Source organism: Salvia hispanica, chromosome 3 (assembly GCF_023119035.1).
Source record: "Salvia hispanica cultivar TCC Black 2014 chromosome 3, UniMelb_Shisp_WGS_1.0, whole genome shotgun sequence".
Taxonomy (NCBI): domain Eukaryota; kingdom Viridiplantae; phylum Streptophyta; class Magnoliopsida; order Lamiales; family Lamiaceae; genus Salvia; species Salvia hispanica.
The window spans coordinates 9,429,973-9,452,475 of NC_062967.1; the positions used below are offsets into that span (position 1 = coordinate 9,429,973).

The following is a 22,503-nucleotide window of genomic DNA, read 5'->3' on the forward strand; positions in this document are numbered from 1 at the left end:
ATTGGTGAGGTGTACACTATGTCACTATGCCAACTTGGTATATATGGAAGGATCATGGAATTTTTACTCCATGTTCTCATGAAATAATTAAGGAATTAAAATTTTAAATCATAAAATCTGATTAAATTGGTTAGTGTTATAAAATTTGAGAATATTAAATCACAAAATTTCAAATTTGTCAAAATAATTCCACCAATATACAAATGACGTTACTTAATTAGAATAAAAAAAAATATATGAAAAACACACACATCAGTATTTTAATGATCTATATCATTTCGAGCGTAAAAAAACGATTTGTATACAACAAGTAATTGACTTCATGACTAAATATATTTTTTTAAAGTTAATGGGATTGAAAGATTTTGACCAATTTTTTTGATATAATTAGCATTATCCCAATAATAATTAGGCATGTCCACAAAATTTTGGTGGCAAACTACAATAACTTGTTTTTTATTTTGTTTTCGTTCGTTAAAACTTGCAAAAGTATACGAGTTCTCCTATGTTTATTTTATATAAAGACATATAAAATTACCGACTTAGTAATTATGATCAATCCATTATTACAATTTACAAAGTTTACTGTTTTGACTATTTTGCTTTATTTTTATATCTTCAATTAAAATTCACAATGTTCGAATAATTGTGTGTTATCGAATGACTAATTAATGTAGAAAAAAATTTAATACAGTACAAACTATGTTTTCTAAAATTTTATTTGAAAATAATTTTTAAATTGATTCAAATTATGATAAAGATTTGAATAAATTTGAAAACGTTGTGAAACAAAAAAATTAAATAAATTGATAGAAGCTTTAAACCTTTTGTCGACTTCATATATTCTTACCACAAGTGTTATTGTCCGTTGAATCATATAAATAAAAAGTCATTATCACTTCTTCCTGCCGCGAACTTTCCCACTCCACAACCGACAAGAGGGCCTAATGTCCCTCTTAGGATCCGGCGTAAACATCATGTTCGTTTCTATTTGAAGAAGAGGGCACCAAAGTATATCGTTGTGAGATTTATTTTATTTTATAATGAAATTTACGTTATAAAATTATAATTTTACATTTCATTAAGGAAAAATCCTATCCCTTCATCGTTATTTCATTTCAGGTTCCAAATTAAGGAGTATTTTGAATTCCACTAAACTTATGATCTGGATCTGAACTCTATTAAACCATGTATTTAGCTCATTTTTTTTTGTTTTCCGATGTATGCTTACTACAGATAGCAGGGGCGGAGCTAGGATTATAAATGAAAGGGGGCAAAATTATACCATGAGGAAAATTTAAGAATTTGTGAAGGGGCAAATATAAGGAAAATTAAAAAAATTTGCAAAATTGAACAATAGAATAGTATAGTTAAACATATTTGAGGAGGGGCAAATGCCCCACCCTCTTATAAGGTGGCTCCGCCACTGACAGATAGCTAGAAAACTCATTTCTCATCCCAACGTTCAACACACTAATAATACGAGATTGGCTAAATAATTTGCTATATTCATTTGCTATTATTATTTTGTAAGAATACTAGAATAGTAGTGTTTGGAGTCTTTGGACTAATAAATTTGTCGATTGAACATTGTATCACATTCAATGCGTGCTCGTAATATTTTTGTATTCGATTCGATATGTTTACTAGAAGTAACTAGAGTGTAGTGGCTAAAGTTCCATTATGTATTTATGTATTTTATGTGTAATTAAAGGAAAAAGAAAAAGAGAAGCACAAAAAGTAGCATCACATGGAATGCAACATGCCAACATCCGTTTGCTAATTTGTAACGGATTTTTTGCTTAGGGTTGAAGGCTCATTCACGACGCGCTTTCCACACGGATTCCTCTCTCTAAAAAATTACTCAAATAATGATTTTTTTTTAGTAAGTTTATTTTTATTGAGTTATTAAATCACAAATATTAATTTCTGTGCAAAAAAAGCATTAAATACGCGTATATCTATAATAAATAGACAACCATGATCTTACCCTAGTAGCACTAAATTAAAAATAAAATATTTTCTCCTTTCGGTTTCACCTTTATAAAGGAGAACTCCCCATCAACACAATATCGTTCGTATTCCAGAAATTCTCTCTCTGCGCTCTGCAAATTCGAAAGTCAATTACTTCATACTTTATCGGTGAAGAGAGAAATTCTATAGATCATGAGTTACTACAATCAGAATCAGCCCCCAGTTGGTGTGCCTCCGCCTCAAGGTAAGTAGCGGTTTCCAATTCAGATATTCTCCTCTCTCTTTTTTCAAATTCTTCACCAAATCATGTTAATTTTTTTGGATTATGGTGTGTAGGATACCCGCCGGAGGGATACCCGAAGGATGCGTATCCGCCGGCTGGATACCCGCCGCAGGGTTACCCACAGGGCGGCTACCCTCCGCAGGGGTATCCGCCGCAGTATGCACCGCAGTACGGCGCGCCGCCTCCGCAACAGCAACAACAGCAATCCAGTACCGGATTCATGGAAGGATGGTGAGTTTATACTTCCGATCGCCTAATTTTATCTGTGATGATCTGATTCTGCGTTCCGTTTCTAGATCCGCGGATCTGAATTTTTGTTTGTAAAAATTTGTGAGTTGCCGATGAGTCAACGCGGCAACCGACCGCGTTAACTCACCTTCCGTTATTAATTCGCTGCAAATCCCAATTCAATTGGCTCGGATTGAGTTCTCTATTGTTTTTTCGTTTTTCTTTTTATAAATTGCCAATGCATTTTTACATGACCTTAAATGTAATTTAAATTGTTTTTTTTTCTGCAGTTTGGCTGCTCTCTGCTGCTGTTGTCTCCTTGATGCTTGCTTTTAATGAGGGATGAAGAAGCTCTGAGAAGAAGGGATTTGATTTCTTGATTAAGGGAAAAGAATTGAGATATTGGCTTTCTGGATTCTATACCAAAACCATAATCGTTATCTGCATCTTTTGTTTATTGCTCCATTTAAATAATTGCTGGACTTAACTTCGATTTGTGAGTAATGAATTCTTTTTTTATGCTGTTGTAAATTCCAATTCATGTTGAATTGTCGTTTTCTTCTAGGCGTAAATGGTTTATCGTTGATATGTTGTCGTTTTAATATCGTTTTCATCGTTGTCTTTCGTCTTTTCATTCTTTTGAATATATTTTTTTATGTATTCAACGATTTATTTAATTTAATTGGACGTTGAAAAATCTCTCTTTCGCAAATTGAGAAAATCTGACATGTATAAATTTTTTTATTGGTGAAATTGCAAGATGTTTTAGATGGGTTTTGTTAAAGAGCGACTGCATTTCCTTTTTTTTAACAAACAAATCATCGGAAGTACTCTCTCTGTCCCACAAAAGATGTCATACTTGTGGAAACGAGATTTTAGGAGATTTTATTTTGTGAGTTAAATGGAGAGAGAATATTTTTTTTATATTCATGTGAGGGAGAACTTTTTTCAAAATATGGAAATGTAACATCTTTTGTAGGATAAATTAAAAAGAAAAATGTGACATCCTTTATGGAACAGTATTATTTTTTAGGTAAGAGGAATTATCCAATAGGAATCTTGGAATGTGCTCCAGCCACGCTATCGTTGCATTTCTCTCTCAGGTTAAACAAATAATTGCAACTATATGATTAGTGGAGTATTACAAAAATACAAAGTTGCAAACTGAGCTGTAGTGCATTAGTGGAGAGTGACAACTTTGAATGGAAGATATTTCTTTATCATGTAGTATGGAAATGTTGGCCAACTTCTAATGTTTACTCGAAGGAGTTGAGTGGAATTAGTTGGCTAGTTATTTTTATTCTCATTTGTGTATATTATATTTTTGAATTGTTCAATTAATAACTTGAATTTTGTTCTTCACGTTCTTGATTTTTTTTGTTTCGAATCCTAGTAATGTGCTCGTTTCGTAACAGTATATTGAACTCTCACATTTATGGGTAGGTGTAGGTCATTCTATTTAATCAAATGCTAAAGTAGTTTACTCATGGAAGTGGAGTTTAAGGAGACTAACGATGTTCCGTCAACAATTTTATTTGAAGACCAACCACGCCACCAGTTCGTCCTATTCATTCTCCTCCTATGTCCCTTCGACCATGTTTGATTCATTATCCTAGAAATAGCCATATCAGCTTCTGATAGCTTCTGATATTAAAGAGAAGTATACTCCTATAAGGTATGTGCCCATGATATCTTGTTGAAGCTTCAAATTTTAGTATTCCGTAAAGAATGAAGATTGGATACGTTGGTAATTTTGAAGCTCATTTCTTGGCAAGAGTGGTCCATGATTCTCTATATCTTCAGGCCCAATGTTTCCTAAGCACAATATATTAAAAACAGCTTAGCAAGAGGCCCAACAGTGGTTATAGGATATCTGGATTATTATTTCCCTTAATCCCACCGCAGATTATCCAATTTTCTTTTTAATTTGTCTAACTCAAGGTGATCTATTATTATAAATAGAAACTTTTTATCTCTATTTTATTATTTCTCTCTGACATTATTCTCTGCACTTAACATATAAAATAAAACTATAAAATCTCATGCTGCACAAGGAACAAGGAAGTAATCATGAGTACTATTTATTGTGAAGTATTAGTAGATTAATGTAGTGGACTTGTTCCATTTCACCCTTATGTTCACTTTTATGTCGGATTTTTTCTTCTTTCAATCGAATATAGGATTTAGGCATCCAAAATGCGGTTTTTTTTTAAAGTTCAAGATTTAGTAATCTGAAAATTAAAACTTACATGTGGGAAGCCTAAATTCTATATTCGCTCAAAAGAAAGAAAAGAATTCATTTCATGTCACAGTGTGTGATGGATATGGACATATATATGGTAATGGCAGAAGAAGAATGAAGGATACTTGATGCCTACCTAAATGTGGGTGTTTCCTTGAAAATTAAATGACTCACAAACTAAGTTGAAGATAAATGTTTGGTGGTGACTTGACAAGGATTGAAGTTTCATTTAGTATCGCCTTCTTCCTTTGATCATTAAGTTGGGATTTGATTAATCATTACATAATTAAGATACATCATTACATAACAATGACGATGTATAATAACACGACAATAGAGTACAAAATGTTTTCTTTCAATTGATTCGTGATTTGAAACATCTTTTCAAAACGCTGGCATAATATTGTTGGATAATCCCCATGTTTAACAAAAGTTAAACCCATTGATTCTCACTTCAATTTGTACATTTTTTTAAAATTTGATTTTTTTAGAGAAACAATAACAACAATAATACTGCTATCTCCATACGGTCGTTACATTTTCCCTCCATCAATGGCTTCCACAGTTATCTCTCTCCTCCTCCTCCTCCTCCTCACACTCCACCCACCGCCACTCTCCGCCGCCGCCAACCTCCACCGCACAACAACTCTATTCACCTCACAGCCCGACCTCGAGCTCACCTCTTCCGCCGCCCCTCCCACCACCTATTTCGAAGTCACCAAACCAATCCCCCTCCCCGCCTCCAAACCCTGCTCCCACCTCCTCCTCCAGCACGACTTCGCCGCCACCTACGGCCGCCCTCCGGTCCTCGCCGATTACACTCCGCCGTCGCACTGCTCCTTCAAAAACTTCTCCAAAATCGTCCTCGAGTGGACCGCCACGTGCAAGGGCAGGCAATTCGACCGAATCTTCGGCGTCTGGATCGGCGGCGCCGAAGTCCTCCGCAGCTGCACCGCTGAGCCAAAATCCACCGGAATTGTCTGGACAGTGAAGAAGGACATCACAAGGTACTACTCTCTCCTCACCACCAACCAAACCCTAGCTGTTTATTTGGGGAACATCGTCGATTCAACCTACACCGGCGTCTACCACGTCAACATCACTATCCATTTCTACCCCGCCGATTCAACCGGATCCGGATCCGGATCCGGTCCCGGATCCGACTTCATCGCTGATTTAATCCTGCCGATTTCGAGGAATTTGCCTCTCAACGATGGATTGTGGTTTGAAATCGAGAATTCGACTCATGCGGAATCGAAGAAATTCAAAATTCCTTTGAATACATACAGAGCTGTGTTGGAGATTTATGTATCCTTCCACGAAAACGATGAATTCTGGTATGGAAATCCCCCAAATGAGTTCATCTCCGCCAATAACCTCACCGGCATCCCCGGCAACGGACCGTTCCGCGAGGTCATCGTGAAATTAGACGGCTCTGTCGTCGGCGCCGTCTGGCCATTCACCGTGATCTACACCGGCGGAGTGAATCCCCTTCTCTGGCGTCCGATCACCGGAATCGGCTCCTTCGATCTCCCCACCTACGACATCGAAATCACCCCTTTTCTAGGGAAATTACTGGATAACAAGGCTCACAATCTCGAATTCACCGTCACAAACGCCTTAAATGTTTGGTTCATCGATGCGAATCTCCATCTATGGATCGATAAGAAAAGCGCTAGAACACACGGGAAGCTCCTGCACCACAGCGACTCCCTCCTCTCCCTCTCCACCTTCTCCAACTCCACCGGCCTCGACGGCGTGTTCGCCACAAACGCCACCCGCACAATCCTCTCCACCGGCGTCGTGACCTCGTCCCACGGCGACGTCGCCACGACCTCCCACCGAGAGCTCCGGTACACCAACTCAATGACAATGTCGAACGACGGGAACGCACAGACGCTCGACCAGGTGACCAATGTCGACACCAGCGTCGACATTGATCACCACCGTGACCCCCCTCCGCCTTCCACGAAGGTGGAGAGGAGGTTCAGCATCTGGTACGCCTCCGACAATGCCGACAACGGGGACGGGAGCTATGAGTCGGTGTCGAACGTGACGCTGGGGTTGGAGGAGATCGTGCAGAGGGGCGGGGAGACGAGGAGGGTGAGGAACGTGCAGGGGGCGGAGGGGTCGATGTTGGTGAAGGGGAACTTGGTGGTGAGGGGATTGGGGAGTACTCAGCAGGAGTATGGGTATACGAGTGATGAATGGTGCTATTTTAGGAATGTGAGTAGCTCCAACTACACTATTCTTCATGATGAAGTTAGCCGTGACTGTGTGTATCATCGTTGCTCGGATTATCTCGCCAGGAGGAGCTTTCTTGGATCTATATGTGGTGGTGTGAAGAAAGGGCTTCTTTGAATCTGATTGCTTGCGGTTCTTGTGATTTATGTGTTGGGGCTTTTAAATGTAAATAATGAGTGACTCGAACCTCAGTTAAGAGTCCGACTTATATGTATATTAAATAAAGTGGAAGCCCATAACCATAGTCCATAAATATTACTCAACATTAAATATTGCCCACGGATTTTAATAAGATTAGAGAGATTGAAAGAATAAAATAAAAGTTTGAAAGTTTCTATTTTTAAAAGAAATGGAGAGAGAGTACTAAAATTGTAGACGTTTGGCAACAAAGTTCAAATAGTTCTAAGGATTATACAACTATATTGTTGCCCTATTTCGACTAAAAAATGTTACTAGTTGATCGACAATCTCGTCTCAGGTTTTGTTTTTTAACACTAAGGTTTGTTGAATATTTCCAGTGATTAAACATAATCCCCTTCGTGTTTTATTTTCGTGGATACAAACTCACAATTGTGTGTAGTTATCAACACCAATGGGAAAAACCATCATATTTCATTCTTGTTTGGAGTTTGTTTATCTTCAACTTCTTACATTCCAAAATATAATACTAGTTTCTTACCATCATAGCTACACAAATTCGAAAAAAACTGAAACTTCTAATTAGCGGATTTCAAACCTCCCGATTAACCAAATTATAATCAAACTTGGTGATTTAAATAATAATTTCCCCAAAATTTAATTTGATCAGTCTACAAAAGTTGACGCAGGATGATGACGAACACATTACGTGGCGCATTAATAGTGATACACGTGTCAGCGTTTCACTTCACAAGCTTAAACGGCACGTGCTGCTTCGCCGCCTTCCTTTTCACACCAACCAACTGCTACGACTTCAGCAACAAAACAAACATAAAAAAATCAAAACTATGCTCTTAATTCCATCACCATCCTCACTCACAGCCCTCTTCTCTAAAACGCTCCTCAATCCCAATTCCCGCACGCTCCTCCGCACAATGGCCTCCACTCCCCACGCCTTCGCCGGAAACCCCATACGATCCAAAACCCCCAAACCATCGGACTCCGTTTCCCCCCAATCCGCGATCCAAACCCTCAAAACCCTCCTGATTTCGGGTCAAACCGGCCCGGACTCGCCCGATTTCAGAATCCTGCCGTTCAGGAAGGGCAGGCCGCTGGCCGGATGGACGACGGAGGGGCTGAATTGGCATCTCGGCTGGCTCAGCCTGGGCGAGTGCAAGGCGTATTTGGAGAATTCGGAAGCGGCTCGGCTTGAAGACGACGCGTTTGTTTACTTGGGGTGTAGGAATGAGATTGGGGATGATGATGATGTGGTGTATTGGGCGGTGGATGTGTCGGAGGTGAGTGAGCTGGTTAATGAGCTGGGAGCGAGGCATTTTTGCTTTGTGGAGTTGAGGACTCTTATGGTGGCAACTGATTGGGCTGATTCCACGGCCATGGGTTACCTTGCTATAGCAGGGCATGTGAGTTTTTTCTTCCCCTGCCTCCGAAGCTTCTGTTATAGTTCAATTCGTTGATAAAACTAGTTCGCTTTGGAAATTGCCGGTATCATTGCTGTTGTATTGCGTGTCTGTGTGTGTTGAATTGTTAGAAGACTGTAATCGAGGATATGAGAATATGAGATTGTTTGTTAGTTTTGAGCTGTTTCTGAAATGTATCATTTTCACTTGCTTTTATTTAACACTTTTTCCTGTATGATTTTATCTTTTTATCTGTACGTATGTAGTTATCTCATTCTCACTTGAGTTAGCATGGTTTATCCCTTGAAGGTGTTTTGATTAACAATTAGGTAGTGGCAGCATGTCTACTTGATGCTAACATATGGTATTTTCTGGTTTACGTTTTGTTCTTCAGGCCCGAGCTTTGCTTGAATGGCACAACACAGTGCGATTTTGTGGATACTGTGGAAGTCAAACAGTTTCTGCTGAGGCTGGGAGACGGAAACAGTGCTCGAACGAATCATGCAAAAAGAGGATTTATCCTCGTGTCGATCCAGTATGTGATGTGCTCTTTTGTTTCTTAGGTGAAACTTGGCATGTTTTTTGCAGCAAATCATTGATCTCCTCTGATCTTATGCCAACAGGTGGTTATAATGTTAGTGATTGATAAAGACAATGATAGTGTATTGTTAAGTAGGCAATCGAGGTTTGTCCCTCGCATGTGGAGTTGCCTTGCTGGCTTTATAGAGGTATGTCCTCCAATATCCTGTAACATCCTCCTAGATCTCCTCATGTTCACCCCTTCTTGCTGAAAAATCTTGATTCTTCATTGCCTATTAATCTTTTCATAATCAGCCAGGAGAAAGCTTAGAAGAGGCGGTAAAGAGAGAAACCTGGGAGGAGACTGGCATTGAAGTTGGTGAAGTTGTCTATCACAGTTCTCAGCCATGGCCTGGTAAAGTCTCTTATCGCACTTCGCTGACCCATTACTATTCCCCAAAAGTAAAAAAGACAACTCTTGTTTGACTACTCAAAACTGAAATTTCCATAGTTAGTAAAGGAAACAGTGAAGACAATAAGCTCAAAAAATGTTTGGTGATGATTTAAGTTGGAAACAGATTATTTCTTGCTAGATAGTATGAAGAGGAAACTGTAGTCTGTTACTAGGTTCTCTTTAGCTCTTGCTAGTTGCTAATGCCCCCCCTGCATGAAGATGCTTAGGTTTGCAGTTTGTATAGTATCTTCCCACCATTGTAGTGCTACTATGCATAGATTTTTTGCTTGTACACTATGAGAATAGGCCGCGAGAACTCATTTTGCTGACCCTTTTATGAGAATGAAATAATAAGAAGTGGTCGACAGACAATATTTCCTTATGATGGTGGACATCGTGTTCTCTTGGTTGAAGCCCTTCAACTACCGATGATAATGTTTTTCAGCACCTGTTTGCTATATTCAAATTTTTCTACACCTTGGCTAACATATTTCATTTGTTATGTTTCCTCAGTTGGACCGGGCAGCATGCCATGCCAACTAATGGTGGGTTTCTTTGCCTATGCTAGAACACGTGAGATCAATGTGGATAAGGAAGAGTTAGAAGGTACTGTATTATCATAACAGTTACTCTCCATCTTGTAGTTGGTTGCATTTTGTTTTGTTTTGTGAAGTGGGAAAAGGATAATGTAGTGCTATGGTGTCTCAATCATCACTCCATATCAGTTTACACTAAGGTGGTGTTCGGTTTCCTAGATTAAAATAATACCAAGATAATCTAGGATTGAGTTGTGAGATTATTTTAGTCATAGGGGGTTATTAGCTACGACTAATTATCCCATGATTATCCATCTAGGATTGAGTTAGGGGACTTAATCTTATGAACCAAACACACTACTAATTTAATCCCGGGATACAATCTTGCAAACCGAACACCCCCTAAAAGGACTAAGCAATTAAAAGAGATGGTTAATGATCTTGCTTTCTACACGCATCACTCCATGTCAGTTAAACACTAAAAGGACTAAGCAATTCAAAGAGATGGTTAATGATCCTGCTTTCACTGTGCAGATGCTAAATGGCATAGTCGAGAAGATGTGACGAAAGCTCTCACATTTGCTGAATACAAGAAGGCACAGATGACAGCAGCAGCTAAAGTAGAACAAATGTGCAAAGGGGTGGAAAAGGGGCAGAACTTATCTGCAGATTTCAACGTCGAAAGTGGGGAACTTGCTACGATGTTTATACCCGGGCCCTTTGCTATTGCTCATCATCTCATCTCGTCTTGGGTAAATCGAGTTCCAGTTAATGGTATCGAGGCACATAAACAAGCTTCTGGTTCACTATCGAATCTGTAAAGTCTGGAATTAAAACCAGGTATAGAGGGGACTGATGCTCCCTTATATGGTTATTTCCTCATTCCTAGTTTCTTAGATATAAGGCTATGAAATACGTTGGACAATCAGCTCTGTTGGGACAATCAACAACAATGTTTTGCACTTCAACTTCCACTGAGGTTCCCGCTTCATGAACTGTCTCTCGAAAGTCTATTATACGGTAAAGCGCCAGAATCAAGCATCCTCTTTGTTGTTATTGAATTTTGTAACTTGGTTCATTCATAGTTACACTACACTTACACCAGTTGCTTGGGTTTTCAATGGAAATTAGATGACAGATGCAAGTACAGTGAACATAGCTGATGGTATGTAAAATCTTTTGTTTTGTATTTTTATTTTTTTTTGTATTTAAACTACTCCATATAGCAATTCAATGGGCCTTCGTGTTCTTTTCTCATAGAGACTGCTAAAGTCAGCGGTGCATTTCCTCGTGTGAGATGTGTTGTTGAATTAGGCTTTGTAATGCAAATTCCTTCAAGTGTTTTTGTTCGTTTTTTCTTATTTTTGCCGCTATTTCCTTCATCTCCTATGTTGTCATATCATATTGCTTGTTGATGGCGTCTTTTCATTCGCCTTGCACTTGGCCGCCTTTTGTCTAAATCCTAACCGCGCAACTTCTACTCGACCTCATACCAGCTGCATCGTTGCTTGGAACAAGGTCGGCCTCTCATGCTTATGGGGAATTGGCTGTCAGAGCTGTTCTTTGTTTCTTCGGTCCGTTTTCGATGGGTGGCCAGTTTTTACCATATGAGCAAATTTGGTTGACTAACACACAGCCTACGCTCAGTTGGGACATTATCAATAATCAGTTTATCATTGAACTTGAACATGCACCAATCTGGTTCTAGGCAACATCATAAAATAAAAATAAAAATTCTTAATAATACATGAACAAATTATTCCATCCGACCCAAAATAAGATAGCTGTGTCGCATTATGAGTAAAGGCCAAATGTGATCCAAAACATATGATCATTTTACGAATTTGGTCTTGAACATTATCTTTTTGATTGTTGATTCCCTCACAAATGAACTCGGAACGGAATCCGTCCAAAATCGACAGAATCGTCTAAAACAAACGGTGAACGGCATTTAAGATGAGACAATACAAGAGATTGCAAGATTATAGGGCAAAAAAAAAATGGATTTCACCAATCTCATTGCGGAAAGCGGAGCGCGAAGAACAAGAATATTATGAACAATATCATGCCCTATGAAGCTCATGTCGCCGCCAATCCCCGCCCTCCTCCTCAACCAACTAGAGAAAAACGTCGCTACATCCTGTGATCGAAGGAGCCCATGAAAGGGCTCGTTCCCGACTATTTTTCCACCGCGTATCCAAGATTATTTTGGCGCTTTTGCATGTCAAAACGGTTGTTTATGCGTATTGTCAACACATTGTCCACCGCGTTGAATACTTTCAAAGGTGCGACGGCTGTCGAAAGTCTCCGGCATTGCAAAAGTGTACTTGTGCCATCCGACAACTTGCTCGGGCAAACGGTTAACCTTCGACGAGTATTTGCATGTCGGTGAGTCCTGGGAAACCATGCCTCAAGAGTTTTGCGCGGCGTTTTCGCTTTGGCGAGGGAAATTTCCCTTTGGCACCCACCCGACGCGTAACGGTTGTTTCGTCTTCACGAACGTCCACGTTTTTCCGGTAACTAGGCGATGTGCGCATGGAAGTGGAAGAATTGTCCGATTGCGAGGGGCAACACTTAGCGGCCACAAAGGTAGCGGGCCCCAAAGCTTATCGTTTAGGACCCCCGACTACGCCATGGATTTGGGATATTTCCGGTGCTCGGGTCCCAAAAACGACTTGAACGTGCTATATTCTTCACCACTTTCGATGATGTTTTGAATGGTGTAGCACCGCGATCGACTTCAAACCCTCAACGAAAATGCATACCACAAAGGGTTATCTCGGAATGGTATCTACCCAGTGGTCGACTTTCTTGAATGTTCGGCAATCCACAAGAGCGAGGCGGTTCTTTTGCGCGGCCAAGAGTCCGCTCAAAGACGTCGAAAGAGCTTTTGGTGTCCTTAAGGCCGATTCAACATTTGGGAAATCCCTTCGCTTTATCGTTAAGAATATCGCGACATCATGTACACGTGCATTATCTTTCACAAAGTATATCTTTTTCTTTATCTCAGTAGTACTTTATCGTTTCTCCAAACTTTAAAACATTTGAAACCCTAATATCCACCACTCACACCCTAGTAATATAATAATGAGCGATCTTAGATTCGGTGTCTATGGAAGGTAGAACACGTATGCTTCCTTCCAACAAAGCCTGCTGTTTTGATTCCACTCGGCAAACAATTCGTGTATTAAATGCTTTATTGATCAAACTACTCTGTAATTCAGTATTCGGTCTTCTTCTGTTATCTTACTTAAACCGTTGTTTGTTGCACATATTGGAGCTCTGTTCCAGCTGTAGCAGAACTGATTCGGTATAACGGAAATATTTATGGCGTGCACAATGATGGCGGCGCTCCGATCCTCCCTTCCCTTTATATTTTATTGATTCATCTCAAGGTACAATACCATATCACTCAAATTGCGGTTTCCACCTGTTTAATCCTCTTTCCTAACTGTTCAGGGAAGATATGTGAGCGGAGGAAATAGTCGATTTCAGATGTGAGGCCCTATGGTTGCTTCCTTCACCCAATTATGCCGCAATCATATCTATCTCAAGGTGAGCCCTTTTTAGAGTGTTCTGCTTGGGAATAATGATCTCTTTGGAATTTTGTTTTATTCTATAACGTTTATTGAATTGAACCATTGCGGAAACAAGCTCGCAGCTCAGCTATGTTACACGTGCTTCAATTATGTATCCAGCCGTCTTATAAGTTTAGGCCTCCTCATCTCTAATGTCTGCTTAGGATTTCTGGCAATATTAATCACGGCTAAACCTGCAACCTGATTTCTATCACCCAACATACTTTTGTTTCGTTGCTTTAGGTGTATGCTTCTTCTTTAACATCTAGACAAGGATGCCTCGGGAACACCGGTTCTGGTTTATTGGTTGCTCACTGCTTGTACTCGTTATCAGTTGGTTATATTAACACAGTTCTCTTCATTCTCAACTTGGTAAGACATTGTGACTTAAGTTTGAGATGAACTGATAATTTGACATGGATACTCGATTACGCGTGCTAAATGATATGTCTCAGAGCCTCATGTTCACACTTCAGCTTATTTATCAAGTCTTGCATGTTTGAGGCTCTAAGATGTCATTGTGCCAGCATGTGAGGGACATGTTGAAGTAATCATATATTAAATGATACTCCTCTTTGCCAAACTAAGCCCTTAGATGAGATGATCTTAGACAACTATGCAGATTCTGTGTATTATGTCCTTTTGTGAGTCTCCTAGGAAATCATTGACTTTTTTTTTTTTACTTTAATTGCAGGACCTCAATTTAGAAAATAATCAGAAACTAGTAAAATCTGCTGTCTTCCAATATCTTAAAATTTCTTGAAGGCGTCAGTATGCCTGTCTTGTTCTTCTGGCTGCTACTGAACACCTCCTTTCCTGAGCATCACAGTGTTTAACTTGTGTTTCTCAAGGTTACATTGATTTGCAAGATCACTGAATTGGACCTCGAGTTCTCTCATTGAGGGAGTGTCTCTTACTTCCCATTCTTTTTAAAGTAAAAGGGTATGAGTTTCTTGACATTTTAAGTTAACATAAAGGACTACTACTACTAAGTTCTCCTGAAATCAGGCAGTCGAAGTATTGTAATCCGCTGGTTATCGTTTACCAAATATAAAGTTGATTGCAGTATGTCTTCCAATTAACATTAACTGGCATGTGAACAAAACTTTTAATAATCAACGAGTTTCTAAATTTTTAACTTACCTTGCGCATTCTTTTTCTAGGTTGTGGAAATATATTGAGTATCTTACTTAATCTTCCTTTTGTGTCCCCTCCCCTTAGATATTTTTAATCTCCATGAAGATCATGTTGTTAGAATCTGGTTGTACTGGATTGAGTGTCATATAGATGCGCAAGCTGTTGGGAACAGAAAAATGTAACCTTTCTGTGAACTTTAGTTTCTCTAAAATGATGTTCATGGAGATTAAAAATATCTAAGGGGAGGGGACACAAAAGGAATAGATGCTTATCTTTAATTATTCATTTATTTCATCAACCTACATTGGGACAACTTTAAGATCTAGCTGGCCCATTTTTTTTAACTATTTAAGTAGCTGAAAGTAGTCCAAGGAACAAATACTTCATAATCAATTGGGCCATCTGAGTCTGATGAGAATGGCCCCGGGAATCAAGCCCATTAGCATCCCTATCCTATAACATAAATAGGAATTCATGAAGCCAGAACCCTTGTTTCGAGTTCTCAGTTTCTCACTGTCCGCTGCCGTCTCAAGGTCCGGTAATCGTTCTTTGATAGCAGCCGTTTCAATTTTATTTCCTTCTTCTTCCTTGTTATCTAATTTAATTGTGCTTAACTATAACCATTTCTGCAACATGTGTACCATATCTGCCTTGCGGGAGGTGATTCTTAATATTAGGGCTTTCAACAGCTTAATTACAGATTCAAGGGGCTAGATTTAAGATATCTTTAATTGTAGTCTGAGATTTCCCAAACACGACTCTAGCATTGGTCGCCATTTGTGGATTACTGATATCTTGGAACTCTTTTGCGCGCATAAACAGACAGACACGTTTACATGTTGTGATGTGGGATGTTACATTTGATCCAATTATAACTTCCGACTAATGGAAGGAATTCTATCAGATCATTTTTCTAGGGGAAGGGGGATTTATATTGATCATTAATAACTTCATTTTTAGGATGATTGGTTTACTAATATTTCTTTATGTATGTTCATGGACACTGTCATTGAAGCCACTACTCTGATACAAGTTGACTGTCAATGTGCATCCTGTGCTAGTGTTTACTGATTTGAGAAATAATACAGCTGCCTCATCAAGGTAGATAGATATATAGATTGATGGACCCATGGTAAGGGTATTGATGTGGCATTACTATGTTTTGGGTGGTTTCACATGTAATTATTGGTCACAGCATTATCCACTAAATAGTCTTCGTATAATAAACTCTTACCCTAATTAGCTCTTGCCTCTTGGCATAGAATACGTTTATTAGATTTTGTCAAGTTGCTTTTGCCAAGTTGCTTTTGCCAAGTGCATAATGGAAATCTTGATATGGAAGTTCATATGCAAAAATATCGCTGTTGGTGATTAGGAGTTCAGTGATGGAATAAATTGCATATCTAGAACTCCATTTTAGGAAGAGTTTGTTCTTGCTTGTGATGGTGTGTGTTTGTCAGGTTAATAGAAAGTTATGAACTTTGAATTGGTTTGGCTATTCCTGGAAAACCAGTGGATTATAGATATTAGAGAGGCACCGATTGAACTCCTTGTGTCTAACTTGGTGTCATCATTACAAAATTGAAATTTGGCTGTAATTTGTGAACTTATCAAGGTGGCTTAGCTGTGTGATCTTAAATAGTGCTGTTCTTCCTCGTGCAACGTAGTGCATTTGCTTGAAACTGAGAATGTCAGTTACATGACTTATATTTGGATGTCATTTCTGTCCTGCAGATGAATCGCAGGTTTAATATACCCATTACAAAGAGGAGATGTGTTGTCCGCGCACTGGGACGGAGAAATAGGGTTTATCCAAGAGTTAACCATGACTCTCCCAGGGACGATGCCTTCAATTTGGAGACTGAGTGTGTGTTAGAGACTATGAGGAATATGACTCCAGAAGAAGCTGTATCCTATTCAGCTCAAGCAGTTGCAGAGGCAGAAGTAGCAATGCTTGCAGCTGAAGAAGCTATGCGGGAGGCTGAGGCTGCCGAAGCTGAAGCTCAGGCAGCCACAGAAGCATTCGAGAAAATGAAGGCTGAGGCTAGAAAGCGTAGTAGGAAGGTCAGATGCCTATTGCCATTTAAAACTCAATTTCACTTGCTATAAATGAAACTCAATTTTTATGCGTAATGCTTACAAATGCCAATAACATTTCCATTTAATGTCCGTTCGGTACACGGAATAAGAATTGAATTGGAATTGGAATCCTTTTGTTCGGTAAAGAAAGGAATTGTATTATAATTCAAAGCATGTGTGTAGTGCATGTGTGTGCACAGTGTGTGTATGTATGTGCATGTGCGTGCGCGTTTAGTGTGTGTTTGTGTGCGTGCAGTGTGTGTGTGTATGTGTGCGTACAGTGTGTGGTTGTGTGTAATATGTGAAGGTGCCCTGTCTACTTTTAATATGAAATTCAAATTGTGGAATTCGAATTGTAATTCAATTCCAAATCCGAATATTTTGCTACGGAGCCTTACTTTGGAGTCATCTCCTATTAGCACTTCTAACAACTAGATCTGTTGCTAATAAATTGCTAAATCGGGAAATGATTCTCATGTACGATGGAGTATGTTCTCGTTCATACTGGGAACCGATAATTACAGTTTTTGCTTGTATTTTCCCCCTGTATTGACTCGTTGTTGATGTTTATACACAGAAGACGTCTGGTTGAAGCAAGAGCGCTCCTACACCGGTATAGGTCTGAGAAGTGAAGGTGCGCCTTGGACTCAAATATAAACAGAGCAGTAAAAACTGTGTTTAGTGTTTTTTTGTTTGTACCATTATTTCTGAAACTACATTTCGAAAATAAAAGTTGGGCACCTTCTTTTTGATTGATTGCAGTTTCCATCTTATGATTACTATATTGTGCTAGAATCTATCAGAATAAGGAAAAATTATATTGATGAAAAATTTCAAAATAATATACCAGAAGAAGGAACATTATATGTGCAAATCCTTCCTTAAGGCGTCTAGCAATCACCTCAAAATTCACACCCAACACAAAATAATCTGAACACAAAAAAGATGAAAAAAAATAGGACAAAAACAGATGTCGATAGAGACTACGATGAGGTGGAAACGACTGAAGTAGCTTACTCAGCTGCATCCTCAACAGCAGGCGATGGAGAGGCTGGTGCAGGCACCGCCTCTTTGGCGGGTGCCTCGCTCTCTAGCTGGCTAAGGTTTCCCTTAGTCTTGATGAGCTGCATGTGGTGGTGCTTGCAGAAGAGCACCCCCTCGTGCGCAATGTAGTTCGACGGGCTAATCGTGCACCCTCCATAGCTGCATTTGAAGCAGCTCTTGTGGTATGCTGCTCCATTCACAGAAACCTTCTCAATGGGGTAAACTGTCTTTTCACAGCCCACACACTTGTCTCTGGTTCCGGCGAAGAGGCCGGAAACCTTGGCTGCGTTCTGTTTTAGTTTATGTAAACAACTTAATCAGCTACTGCATAAGGAATAAGTATAGAGAGTTTAGTAATGGAATTTTACCTCATTTTCAGCCTTTTCTGGCTTTGCAAACTTTGGAATTCCTACATGCGAAAATGTCAAAGTTATGATATATAATTGATTATTTGTAGAAGTTGCAGGATCGATCAGATTGGGACAGAGGGAGCAATAAATATACCTTCGAAGCTCTTGTTGAGGCTACCAGTCCTCTTGAAGAGCTGGTCGAAATGTGGCATGCAATAGAGGACACCCTCGAAAGAGTTGAAGTTTCCGAGCTTGAGGGTGCCTTTGCAGTGATGGCAACGGAAGCAGGCCTTGTGATAAACGCGGTTGTTGGCGGCTAGGCGGTCGACGAGGTAGACCGTCTTCTCGCAAGCAGTGCATTTCTGAGGTCCGACGTTGGCGGTGGTGGTGGCCATTTTTGTGTTGTTTTGGGGAGGAAAGAGAACAACAACGCTAAGCTTGCTTTTCCGGAGTTCGTTCTCTTTCCTTGCCTTCCCACCTCCTTATTCTTCCTCTCTCCCTTTTTTTTTGTGTGAGATCGCTTTCTTTATTGATGAAAAAGCATTCATTTGGAGTTAGGTTTATATAGGTGATGAAATGGGAAGAATTTGTGTGGGTTGTAGTGAAATTAGGGTGTTATGTGATGCATGAAAATCAGATGCTTTATTTGATGCTTTTCCGTATTTGTCGTGTGTATACGAATTTGGACCTTTACATTTTTCTTGTATCAAATTATTTTTCGAATTTAGACTTTACAATTGTATCATTCACAAATTAGTACTAGTGAATACACATTATAAACCATGTAACATAGTACCACAGGGGGGACTGGCTAAAATAAAATTCAATTGTATAAAATAAAAATTAGAAGTCATTTTGGATAATAGATCATGAAGATATATGATTGACTCGTTTTTTTAAATGAATATATTATTTAAATTTGAGGAATCTTTAACTTTTAATTTATACATTTTCACAACAAATTCAAAGTGCAATAGAGAATTCAAAGCTCGCAATTTATATTTTAAAAATCATTTGTAGCCTAATTCTCCCATACCTATTTATATGTGTGTATTTATATTTTATACTAACATGTAACTAATTATCCATTTAAGTTATTTGTTGTTAAATTTTGGGTATTACATCAAAATGTATGAAGCACTTATTAATGTCCTATTAGATGTGTAATGCCACACTAATGACATTAATGGATGTCTTACTAGAATATTCTGTCCGCATACTTACACTGATCCTTACTGATTGATCCCTTTTTAGATTCAAAAGCTTCTGAAACTAAATCAAGTTTGGAAATTGATGGATAACTTGCCTTCTTCCACTAAAACATTTGATCGTGTCACTATAGAGATTTTGAAGTGTCATGATTTTCCATTTAATATAGACTGGAACAATACAATAGGTTTGTTTAATTTTGAGACAATGTCTCTGTGTGACTGTGCATCACAAAACATGTAGGTAAAAAGTGACATTCTTGTCTCTCATTGTACAATAGTGTGATATCGTCTTTTCAATAATCTGTTTTATCTCTATAACATTTATACATAAACATATTAGTGACACAATGATTCAGCTAAAAAACTTTAGTAGTAATAATATCGTCGAATGTTTTATAGTATTTTATATTTTAATCATTGTGCAAAAGCTTATACTCCGTATCATTTAAAAAACATGTGAAAAATTATTCTCAAAATTTCAAACTCGAAATTACAAAATATATAACTCGTGCAAAAATAATGTTTTGCATTCGCCCCTAGCTATAAGATATGGCTTTTTACTATGGCTATGGTTCGTTTTGAGTCATTTATCTATAACGCTCTAGGTATCTTTGAATCGTACAGTTACTTAGTGACACGCCTTAGACAGCTCTGTTACGATACAATGTCACAATAGATATAGATATACTAGACAAAGGATATTAAAGATCGAAGTTCTGTCCAATTATATTGATGAAAATACAATTTACATCAAAATCCTGCTCATATGATCTAGCAATAACATCAAAATTCACACCCGGAAAAAGAAAAAACCTAAAAAATTAAGAAAAAAACAGGAAAATTTTTGGGAGACACGGAGAGATCGATATCTAGAGACAGATAGAGACACTATTGAGGTGAAGGTTCTTTGGCTTCGGCTTCAAAATCAATGATTTCAGCAACAAAAGTTGGAGCCACCCCGGCTGATTCCTTGATGGCTTCGGTCTCGAGCTGGCTGAGGTTTCCCTTGGCCATGATGAGCTGCATGTGGTGGTGCTTGCAGAACAGCACACCCTCGTGCGCAATGTAGTTCGACAGGCTTATCGTGCACCCTCCGTAGCTGCACTTGAAGCAGCTCTTGTGGTATGCTGCTTGATTCACAGTCACCTATTTCCATTTTTATTTTTTCATAAATAAACATATTATTGTTACCAGTATTGTTTATGATTCTATCAAAAAATGAGAATGCTTCATTCATTAATTTGTACCTTTTCAATGGGATAAACTGTCTTAGCACAACCAGTGCATCTCTCCCTGGTTCCTCCGAACAAGCCCGAGACCCTGCTTTCGAGAGTCTTTTCTGTCTTAACGATCTTTGATACTCCTGCAAGAAATAATAAGCAAAGTTGCAAAATCAGTATATAAATGTTTCATTAGTATTAGGCCTTTTTGGACAATATCATACCTTCGAAGCTCTTCTCGAGGCTACCAGTCCTCTTGAAGAGCTGATCATAGTGGTGCTTGCAGTAGAGCACCCCATCAAAGGAGTTGTAGTTTCCGAGCTTGAGGGTGCCTTTGCAGTGGTGGCAGCGGAAGCAAGCCTTGTGGAAGATGCGGTTGTCAGCAGTGAGGCGATCAACCAGATATGCAGTTTTATCGCATGCTGTGCATTTCTGGGTGGTGCCGGCGAACTGAACGGATACCATTTTCGTTTAAGGTAGTTTTGTTTGAGAAATTTGGAAGAAAGGAAACAAACGCACTTCGTTCGATCAAGAACGAGGTGGCTGTCTGAACAACTTGTTGCTGTTCTCTTTCTTCTTTATTTCTCTCTACCTCTCCCTTCTTGCTTCCGGTGCCCTTTTTTCTTCTTTTTTTACTTTCCTTGCTCTGTGGGTGTGAGATCGCTTGCTTTATTGATGAAAATTTCATTTTTATGAAGGTTGGTTTATATAGTGATGGAGGTGAAGATTGAAACACTAATATTTGTGTGGGTTGCAGTGAAATTCGGGTGAAATGTGACATTCCTTCATTCCGATATTGAAGCTGTATTCGTTTTATATTAGAGGTTTATATATGTTTGATGAAATGTCTTATTTTAATCCGTATTATAGTTATATTTGGTGATAATATATGCACATATTTATATGTTTGATTTGTCGGAAAATTGGTTTGGTAAAGGTACAAATTACAAAAGTAGATATGAAAGAGAGAAAATGAGAGAACAAACCATGGATGTATAATATGATAATTTACCTCTTTGGCATACATTTTACATACTATTACTAAGACACGTTGAAATAAAAATCGTCGAGGTTAGAATACAACTAAATCCCAATTTGTTGAGGAAGTCACAACATATCACAATTAGGCATCTGAACTAATGGTTCTTGGTTGCAGACAACACCTTACATTTCCCTCAGATCCCCAGTTTGCTTTGATACCACACACTGTAACGGGATTAGTCATCCGGCCTGACACGGCACGCCAATATCTGCCTTCATCCAGAGGCTCCGGGTAGTTTTTATGCTGCAATCCGGCTCATAAGGGAACGGCGTGGTCACCCAACCAGTGTTTCCCTACAAAGGATCTTCTTTCATTCTCAATTACATCCGCTCCTCGTTGTAGCCTGCAGAGGCACGTGCTCTGATGCATAATATATGCCTGTCCTCCACAATCATAACCAAATCAGGTCTATGACTGACAATGCCGTAGGCGACAAGTGACACAGACCAGAAGAATGAGATTAACTGAACAAAAAGATGGGATTATCAACTAGTCTTCTAGTTAATAGCAACTCAGTATTAGTGAAGCCACTTGATCCAAAGTTAATAAACAGTGGCAATTCGGTTTGTTAGTTATGATTTTACTGCAACAATCTACCCAGCCAAATAATGCCAATTCAAGCAGTTCAAATAACAGAAAATGAACTAGCCATAAAGGATTAAAGTGAATAATCTAACAGCTTGACACAGTTGAAATACACTATAATAACAAAAACGACTATCTAAAAGTATAAATCTGGATATCACAACCAACTGGGCATTTGGTCTAGTGGTATGATTCTCGCTTTGGGTGCGAGAGGTCCCGAG

At 38.9% G+C, this 22,503-nt stretch overlaps 5 protein-coding genes, 1 long non-coding RNA gene and 1 other non-coding gene across 20 annotated transcripts in view; 5 read left to right on the top strand and 2 right to left on the bottom strand.

The window, feature by feature from the left end:
* The first annotated feature begins 2,055 nt into the window (after positions 1-2,055).
* On the top strand, positions 2,056-3,087 carry LOC125210891 (cysteine-rich and transmembrane domain-containing protein WIH2-like). Its single transcript, XM_048110517.1, has 3 exons — positions 2,056-2,218; positions 2,311-2,488; positions 2,776-3,087. The coding sequence occupies exons 1-3, from the start codon at positions 2,167-2,169 to the stop codon at positions 2,819-2,821; spliced, it is 276 nt and encodes a 91-aa protein (XP_047966474.1). The 5' UTR covers positions 2,056-2,166; the 3' UTR covers positions 2,822-3,087.
* A 2,114-nt stretch (positions 3,088-5,201) lies between these two features.
* On the top strand, positions 5,202-7,224 carry LOC125216700 (peptide-N4-(N-acetyl-beta-glucosaminyl)asparagine amidase A-like). Its single transcript, XM_048118460.1, has one exon. The coding sequence runs from the start codon at positions 5,280-5,282 to the stop codon at positions 7,086-7,088; it is 1,809 nt and encodes a 602-aa protein (XP_047974417.1). The 5' UTR covers positions 5,202-5,279; the 3' UTR covers positions 7,089-7,224.
* Positions 7,225-7,926: 702 nt separating this feature from the next.
* LOC125216701 (nudix hydrolase 19, chloroplastic) lies at positions 7,927-11,293 on the top strand. 3 transcript variants are annotated; one of them, XM_048118462.1, is made up of 7 exons: positions 7,927-8,530; positions 8,922-9,062; positions 9,151-9,255; positions 9,362-9,461; positions 10,014-10,106; positions 10,571-10,876; positions 10,966-11,293. In XM_048118462.1, exons 1-6 carry the CDS (start codon positions 7,958-7,960, stop codon positions 10,855-10,857), a joined length of 1,299 nt encoding a protein of 432 aa, XP_047974419.1. In that variant the 5' UTR covers positions 7,927-7,957; the 3' UTR covers positions 10,858-10,876; positions 10,966-11,293. The 3 variants fall into 3 exon arrangements, 2 of the variants coding, with proteins under 2 accessions (XP_047974419.1, XP_047974418.1); XR_007175444.1 differs by having other exon boundaries at positions 7,928-8,530; positions 10,571-11,056; positions 11,168-11,293; XM_048118461.1 differs by having other exon boundaries at positions 7,928-8,530; positions 10,571-11,293.
* Positions 11,294-13,066: 1,773 nt separating this feature from the next.
* LOC125213753 (single myb histone 5-like) lies at positions 13,067-18,917 on the top strand. 9 transcript variants are annotated; one of them, XR_007174987.1, is made up of 8 exons: positions 13,067-13,220; positions 13,328-13,431; positions 13,496-13,591; positions 13,858-13,986; positions 14,309-14,556; positions 16,486-16,815; positions 17,408-18,092; positions 18,332-18,917. XR_007174987.1 is itself a non-coding variant. In XM_048114471.1 (7 exons), exons 3-6 carry the CDS (start codon positions 13,544-13,546, stop codon positions 17,420-17,422), a joined length of 522 nt encoding a protein of 173 aa, XP_047970428.1. In that variant the 5' UTR covers positions 13,069-13,220; positions 13,328-13,431; positions 13,496-13,543; the 3' UTR covers positions 17,423-17,464; positions 18,332-18,917. The 9 variants fall into 9 exon arrangements, 7 of the variants coding, with proteins under 7 accessions (XP_047970428.1, XP_047970427.1, XP_047970431.1 ...); XR_007174988.1 differs by lacking the exon at positions 13,858-13,986 and having other exon boundaries at positions 13,068-13,220; XM_048114471.1 differs by lacking the exon at positions 14,309-14,556 and having other exon boundaries at positions 13,069-13,220; positions 17,408-17,464.
* Positions 18,918-20,136: 1,219 nt separating this feature from the next.
* LOC125216174 (LIM domain-containing protein WLIM1-like) lies at positions 20,137-21,342 on the bottom strand. Its single transcript, XM_048117816.1, has 3 exons — positions 20,880-21,342; positions 20,683-20,798; positions 20,137-20,581 (listed from the first exon to the last, which is right to left on the bottom strand). Exons 1-3 carry the CDS (start codon positions 21,118-21,120, stop codon positions 20,324-20,326), a joined length of 615 nt encoding a protein of 204 aa, XP_047973773.1. The 5' UTR covers positions 21,121-21,342; the 3' UTR covers positions 20,137-20,323.
* Positions 21,343-21,628: 286 nt separating this feature from the next.
* The window catches only part of LOC125211260, a 6,155-nt gene continuing 5,280 nt past the window's right edge, over positions 21,629-22,503 (bottom strand). For 2 of the 4 annotated variants that reach the window (XR_007174486.1, XR_007174484.1), the window contains one exon: positions 21,629-22,075. This is a non-coding gene — a long non-coding RNA (uncharacterized LOC125211260). Of the gene's footprint in view, positions 22,162-22,503 lie in introns of all 4 variants that reach the window. The other 2 variants (XR_007174485.1, XR_007174483.1) reach the window with 1 other exon arrangement.
* The window catches only part of TRNAP-UGG, a 72-nt gene continuing 20 nt past the window's right edge, over positions 22,452-22,503 (top strand). The window contains exon 1 of the tRNA in view: positions 22,452-22,503. This exon is cut by the window's right edge and continues 20 nt beyond it. This is a non-coding gene — a tRNA (tRNA-Pro).